Source organism: Pantherophis guttatus, chromosome 3 (genome assembly GCF_059756535.1).
Source record: "Pantherophis guttatus breed Tessera chromosome 3, ASM5975653v1, whole genome shotgun sequence".
Classification (NCBI taxonomy): domain Eukaryota; kingdom Metazoa; phylum Chordata; class Lepidosauria; order Squamata; family Colubridae; genus Pantherophis; species Pantherophis guttatus.
This window is the reverse complement of record NC_142065.1, coordinates 119,842,389-119,849,981: the sequence shown is the minus strand read 5'-3', so window position 1 is coordinate 119,849,981 and position 7,593 is coordinate 119,842,389. Positions and strand designations below refer to the sequence as shown.

The following is a 7,593-nucleotide window of genomic DNA, read 5'->3' as shown; positions in this document are numbered from 1 at the left end:
AAACAAAATTATAACTAGAAGCCAGCATGAGTTTGTTAAAAACAGATCATGCCAAACCAGTGTTATTTCATTCTTTGACAAAATGACTAAATTAGTAGATCAGCGAAATGCTATGGACATAGTATATTTAGACATCAGCAAGGCATTTGACAAAGTAGATCACAACCTACTTCTTGTTAAGCTAGAAAAAAGTGAGATAGACATCACCACCAGATGGATTTGTAAGTGGCTGGCAAACCGTATTTAATGAGTAGTCCTTAATGGTACTACATCTACATGGAGGGAAATAACAAAACAGGTTTTGTTTTCTGTTTTGTTTTTTCTTTTCAACAGGCACACTTTAGAGAACAGAAGGTGGAGTGAATTCTGCAAGCAAACATGGAACAACACACTTATTGAGAAAATAAAAATAAATAGGAAGACTTTACAGTAGCTATATGAAGAAACTGTTTAGATTTAACACCAGTATGGCACTTAGGATTCATTATACAATTTAAAAGTAGTATTTGCAAGATTGCTATTTTTAACCTGTCATCTTCAAAAAGTTGCACTTCTTAAACAAGTGTTTAATTCAATCAAAAAAATGTTCATTGATTATGATGTGATCAAGTTGGAAAATGCAACTTTGATTATAGCTGTAAAAGAAATAAAATTATTCCTCTAGTGGTTAAGAAGTCAAATCTCCCTGGACCAGATTGCCTTTCAGACAGGGTCCGTTTTCATATTGGCCAGTTCCTAGGCTCAGCAAATCTTATAAGCATTCAGATCCAAACAGGTTGACTCCTTGCTCATGCTCTATTGCAGTGGATCTCCTCCAGGCAAGTTCTTTGTTTCAGCAATAAGCCTTTTGACTCCAACCATCCACTGGCATACTTCAGCAACATGGTCCACCATTAGCGAACGATGAATCTCATCAGCTTCATCCCAATGCTGACTCTTGAGCTCTGAAAAAAAAGTAAGAAAGCATCCCAAATCTTATACAGTTGCTTTCAATCTATAAAATATAACCATAAATATTCCAAAACAATTTTAAAACAACACATCACACTTGGAATTTCTCAAAGGCACATAATTGCATCAATTATGTTTATTGGACCCGTGTCCTTCCTGATTAGTACTGGCTTCCCGGGAAGTGACACGAGGCTGGCTCCAAACGCTTCGCTGGGTGAGGGTGACTTTCCCGCCGCCTTGAAAGAGGCGGTGGTGAGGCCTCTCCTCAAGAAGCCTTCCCTGGACCCGGCAATGTTGGTAAATTATCGTCCGGTCTCCAACCTTCGCTTCGTGGCGAAGGTTGTTGAGAGTGTGGTCGCGCAACAGCTCCCCCAGCACCTGGATGAAACGACGTATCTGGATCCGTTCCAGTCGGGCTTCAGGCCCGGGTACAGCACGGAAACGGCATTGGTCGCGTTGGTTGATGATCTCTGGAGGGCTCGGGACAGGGGGTGCTCCTCTGTCCTGGTTGATCTCTCAGCGGCTTTTGATACGATCGACCATGGTATCATGTTGCACCGGTTGGAAGAGTTACGGGTGGGAGGCACTGTGTTGCGGTGGTTCTCCTCCTTTCTCTCTGACTGGTCTCAGTCTGTGTTGACAGGGGGACAGAGGTCGACCCCGAGGCCCCTCATATGTGGGGTGCCGCAAGGGTCGGTCCTCTCGCCTCTCCTGTTCAACATTTATGTGAAGCCGCTGGGCGAGATCATCCATGGTTTCGGGGTGGAGTACCATCAGTACGCTGACGACACCCAGCTGTACATCTCCACCCCGGATCATCCCAACGATGCCCTTGAAGTGATGTCCCGGTGCCTGGAGGCCATACGGATCTGGATGGGGAGGAACAGGCTCAGGCTCAACCCATCCAAGACCGAGTGGCTGTGGTTTCCGATGTCCCGATATAGTCAGTTGACGCCATCACTGACTATTGGGGGCGAATCATTGGCCCCCACGGAGAGGGCTCGCAACTTGGGCGTCCTCCTGGATTCACGGCTGTCTTTAGAAGAGCACTTGACGGCCGTGACCTGGAGGATTTTTCATCAGGTTTGCCTGATTCGCCAGTTGCGTCCCTTTCTGGATCGGGACTCGTTACGCACGGTCACTCATGCCCTTGTCACCTCCCGCCTGGACTATTGCAACGCTCTCTACATGGGGCTCCCCTTGAGGAGCACCCGGAGACTCCAACTGGCGCAGAGTGTGGCCGCACGGGTGGTAATGGGAGCGACATGGCGTTCCCATGTAACACCCCTCCTGCGCGAGCTGCACTGGCTCCCGGTGGTCTTCCAGGTGCACTTCAAGGTTTTGGTTACCACCTTTAAAGTGCTCCATGGCTTAGGACCTGGGTACTTGCGGGACCACCTACTACCACCAATAGCCTCCCACCGGCCGGTACCCTCCCATAGAGAGGGGCTCCTCCGGGTGCCGTCAGCCAAACAATGCCGACTGGCGGCCCCCAGGGGGAGAGCCTTCTCTGTGGGGGCACCTACTATCTGGAACGAGCTCCCCCCAGAGATTCAGAGGATCCCGGATCTGCGCACCTTCCGCCACGCTTTAAAGACCTTACTATTTCACCAGGCGGGCCTGGCCTAATTTTCTCCCTCTTTTATAAAAGATTTTTAATTTTTAAATATCTTTTAGTATTTTATACATTCAATTTTAAATTGGTTTTAAAAGTTTGGGGTTTTAAATTTGTCGGGGCCAAAATTATTTAATTTGATTTTATTCTACTTTTAAATTTTGTATGTATGTGTTTTATTGTTTGGCTGTGCACCGCCCTGAGTCCTTCGGGAGTAGGGCGGTATAGAAATCAAATAATCAAATAAATAAAAATAAACAATGACCGGCTGACGCAACAGCTTGGTTCACTGCATTAGAGAAGAACCAAGTCTTCAGCATCTTATGAATGGCCATCATGCCATCCCAATCTCAGAGGATACATTGTTCCAGAGGACAGGTGCCATGACAGAAAAGGGGTATTTCCTGGGTCCCATCAAATGACACTAGGGACCCAGAATACACTTGCCTTGTCAAATATTGTGGGATGTGAAAAAATGGTTGGAGACCAGCAGTCCTAACAGCTTTATAGGTAATAGCCAACAGCTTGAATTGCTCCCAGAAGATGCTGGAAGCCCATGCAGCTCAGGAAATATATTATATGAGTGTACCACACATAACTAACTGCACCACTGCATTTTGGAGCAGTTGCAGCTTCTAAGTGATTTGCAATAGGACCTCTGTCTAAGAACAGGTATACTTTGCACATAGGAGGATTCTGTGCAAAAACAGTAATCCTTTCCTCTGCGACCCTCTGAAGTTGTAATCTCACCACCAACTCAAAAACCTTCCTCTAAAAGGGAAGACTGGAGACAAGATTAAAATTATCTAGTATCATTGGGTCCAGCAATGGTTCTTTGAGAAGCAGACATATCATTGCCTCCTTAAGTGCGAGTGGGACTAACTCCTCACTATTGCCAAATTGTATGTTTTATCCCATTAGGTCTTAACTAGGCAGGAAGGATATGGATCTAAAACACATGAACTGAACCCTAAGGATTATGACCACCCTTAAGATCAATTGGCTCAAACTCTTCCCAAATAACGAGATAAGATCAGTCAATTTCACTGCTCAGGGCAGACCTAAGTGACTTTTTCCCATCAGATGCCCTCGAGCTCTTATATCTGCCCTGCAGGTGTTTCCTGACCACTCTCTTCCCCAAAAGGATTGGGTCAACTAAAACAGGATCTCTTAACAGTAATTGAGGAAACCGAATAAGAGTAGAAAAACTAGTGACATTTCCCTGCTCTGTTGGCCACAGAAAGGGTTACTAAAGGCTCTTATCCAACTTCACTTATATTCATTTCCTCCAATGGCATTCTGAAGCCACAGTGGTACAATCTGAGCCAATGCTACTGTTGCCCTTCAATTCCAAACAATGAAAAGTTGTCAAAGAGCTTGAGGGACATTCCCAAATTCTAAAACCCAAAAGGGTTCATTAGGAACCTGAGGCAGAATAATAAAATAGATTCTGCCTCCATAATAATCAATAGCTAAAAATAAACAGGAAAAATAGTCCTAGTCAACTACCCTTTAGCAGCATCACACATTGCTAAGAAAACTGTTTTTGTTTAAATATGTGCAGAGTTCCCTCCGATGGAATTTTGCCAGTTCTATCAAAGCAGTATTTCTGCTACCTCTAGCACAATACACAGCTGAGGCTGAAGATTACAAAAAGAAACCACTACTGTGGTATAGCAGGCCATAGGTATATTCCTTACCTTCTGTCAGAATTCCCATCCTTTTTCTTACAGGGGAAGATAATTTGCCTTGTGTCCACATTTCCTGCAGAATTACCAAGCGTTTATGGATATCATCACAAACCTGTTTCTGAAAACAGAAGCAAATTCTTATCAGGTATCTACTTTGGGGATCATATTTATAAATTCTAGCCACAGCAGAAGGCCATTCTCATGGTCCTTTCCTAAAATGCAGGAAAAGCAAAGCATTCAATAATGCTATGATCCGACCAAATCAACAACTCTGGAATCATTTGCTTACATACATTTTTACCCTCTCAGCTAATCCCACTGCAGCCTCTTGATGTACAGCCAGTGCCTAAAGCTTACCTATAGAGACTTTATGACAAGAATAGAATTAAAACATTGTAAAGATCACACACAAAAAAATTCATGTTGCATGCCACATTTTAAACCAGCTGTCACAAGTTTTGAGATGTGGGTTTCTTTAGAATTTTGTAAATATGTTGTGGAACTTTTTAAAAAAATAGATTACTTTTTATATAACAATAGATAGAAAAGGCTCTCTATTGAGCTACAAATACTAATTTTCTGGAAGACTGATAGCAATAGCAATAGCACTTACATTTATATACTGCTTCATAGTGCTTTACAGCCATCTCTAAGCAGTTTAGAGTCAGCATATTGCCCCCAACAATCTGGGTCCTCATTTTACCCACCTCAGAAGGATGGAAGGCTGAGTCAACCTTGAGCCTTAGATCTGCCAAACTGCTGGCAGCCAGCGATCAGCAGAAGTAGCCTGCAGTACTGCACTCTAACCACTGCGCCACCACTGCGCCACTCTATTGGATATTCCAATATAACCCTCCTCTAAGATCATATAAATGAACTTTGGTTTTGCCTTAATTGCAATAATCCTTTTTAAAGATGAAACATCATCATCGATATTGCAAACTTTGAGTTACAAAAAGAAGGAAAACATTATTTTAATAGGAAAACAACTACAGACAACTTTAGGTTAGCTCTCCAATGGCAGGGACTGAAACGGAGATGGCATGAGGTCATCTGCCTTAAAAACAGTTAGAGCCATCTTAGTGTTACAGTAAGTAAGACATGATGATGAGACACAAACAACTTCATTCTACAGTAAAATCCTCGAAAAGCTGGTAGCGCTCTCACCTGCACAAAGCTCCTACAGTTGTTCAGAGCCTCATGCAAGGAAGAAAGCACACCCTCTATCTCATATTCCTTGTCAGTCTCTACAACAGATGGTGTTGTGGCATCTGCTCTCTGAAAAGAGGTTGGTGGTCCAGGAGGATGCAGGTTCAGAGACTGTGGGACAAGCAATCCAACTGTGAGAGTAGACACAGATTGTGTTAAAAGAAAGATGTGTACAGCATTAATCCACTTTAGTGCATGGAGAGAAAAAATGGGCCTTAAATTAAAAAGATGGCAGATAAATTAAGCATAGCTGCTTTGGCAATACTAACCCCTTAGAATCGAATACATTTACCCCAATTTTGGCCATTCTTGGGAACTGCACGTAAATAAAAACATTGGAATGGAAACCTCTAAATTAGGAAATAAGAAAATAATCTCGAAAGAGGCACTGGGAGATCTGTACTGCTGCCAAAAAAGCTACATGTGTTCACGAAGTCGCAGAGTTGTTTCCAGCATGATCTAGCAGACCGAAACCAAGAATCAGAACAAAATAAGAGAGAATGGGAAAAGTAATCTGCTCTCTCCAGGCACAAAAAGCGATGCACACTCCTAAAAATAAAATAAAATACTATTATAGCGCAGTATTTTTACAGATTTTCAAACCGTCTCCAACCTGGGCTAGAGGCAATTGGGGGGTGCGGCACCGTTTCGGGCTCCTTTCCTTCACTTGCCGCCGCCACTCTTCTCCGGAAGTGACCCCGCTGGGTCAAGCCGCTGGAAAGAGCCGGACGCTGCTGTAGCCCATAGGAGAATTCCGGGGGGTCATTCCAGCCGCGCTGCTGGTTCCCTGCAAAAGAAACAGACGATCAGCCGCCAGCCTCGCGAAAAAAGCACCACGTTTTCTCCGCCACGCAGCTCACCGGGCTTAACATAGAGCTCCGCCATCACCGCACTTCCGCCCGGCGCGCTTGCCTAAATGGCGAGCGGCTCTCCCACAGCCCATTTCCCGTCGTCCACGGTGACGTGGCGGCCTCCTGGCAGTCTTGGGGGAGGGAAGTTGACGGAGGAGGAGAGAGGGCGTGGCCCTGCGGTCCGGCTCGGAGGACGCTGACGCTCCGTGATGGTTGATACATCCAGAATGGGGCATTCCGGCTAGGGTGGCCTTGGCGTGCCTGAAGGTCGCAGGCGAACGAGGGGCGAAGACCATTTTGGAGGAAAAGACGGAGCGAGAAAATGCTTTCATCCATTTCGTTCAGTTTTCATATAAAATGCAGAACTTGGTATCAAACATGTCAGATGTAAATGCCTTATTCTCTAATGTGTAAATAGTATATGAACGGGGTATCAGGGGTTAACTTATTCTCCACTTCTTAATGTATTCATAATTTACCACTCCCACATATAGCTCCACCCATTGTATATATAAGGAGCTACATGCACCCTTTTCCTTGCTTCTATCTGTGAATATTCAGTGAATATAGAATGCCTATTGTAAATAAAAGGAAATATATTTAAACCTTTAACTCTTACTAATCTTATTGAGTCTGATCCTGAAAATATTGCAACAAGCTGGTAGCAGAGGATGGTTAATTGACTCAATAAAAACTTAAAAATGTCTAAGAAAGATAGGCCCAACACCAGGGCCTACAGCAAAGAAATGGAACCAGAACAAGAAATAATCAACGAATCCACAAACGCAATTTCGAGAGAATCCGAAGAATACACCACTGAAGACGAAGAAATAATAGATGAAAATGATGACCAGGAGGAAATCGAGATAGAGAATAACGAACTCAGGTCAGAGATATTAAAATTATTAAAGAGCCAGAAGAATGATGAAAGCCTCATCGCGAACCTCCAAGATATGCTGAAGAACAGCGGAGCAGCGAGAGAGAAAAACATCACTAATGAAAAGTCTAAAGACCCAAAAATAGTGAGTGATATGACTGCAGAGAAAATCATTGCGAGGAAGAAAAACGGTGATCCCGCGCGAAATTTTGAATGGCAGCCATCTTGGTTTCAACAGGCCTCCAAGATGAGCGAAGCAGAGCCAATCAAAAAGCTCAATTCAAAATTTCTGGCGCGAAAAACATTACCAGACAACGAAAATGAAAAAGAAGATTCAAACACCTCAGAAGAATCAGAATCAGAAAGTGAAGGTGATTCAACAAACTACCAAATAAAATC

At 43.8% G+C, this 7,593-nt stretch overlaps 1 protein-coding gene across 1 annotated transcript; it reads right to left on the bottom strand.

Moving 5' to 3' along the window:
* Positions 1–214: 214 nt before the first annotated feature.
* SRA1 (steroid receptor RNA activator 1) lies at positions 215–6,580 on the bottom strand. The gene is made up of 5 exons (XM_034411659.2): positions 6,327–6,580; positions 6,080–6,253; positions 5,425–5,597; positions 4,267–4,375; positions 215–944 (listed from the first exon to the last, which is right to left on the bottom strand). The coding sequence occupies exons 1-5, from the start codon at positions 6,349–6,351 to the stop codon at positions 796–798; spliced, it is 630 nt and encodes a 209-aa protein (XP_034267550.1). The 5' UTR covers positions 6,352–6,580; the 3' UTR covers positions 215–795.
* Positions 6,581–7,593: the final 1,013 nt, after the last annotated feature.

What these genes read in the sequence shown, in the direction of transcription:
- SRA1 (XM_034411659.2), bottom strand. Translation starts at nt 6,351, where the DNA reads ATGGCGGAGCTCTATGTTAAGCCCG. An exon ending in ACTGTAGGAGCTTTGTGCAG is followed by an intron (nt 4,376 to 5,424) that starts GTGAGAGCGCTA and finishes TTCTGTTTTCAG; the next exon opens with AAACAGGTTTGTGATGATAT. An exon ending in GATGGGAATTCTGACAGAAG is followed by an intron (nt 945 to 4,266) that starts GTAAGGAATATA and finishes CTTTTTTTTCAG; the next exon opens with AGCTCAAGAGTCAGCATTGG.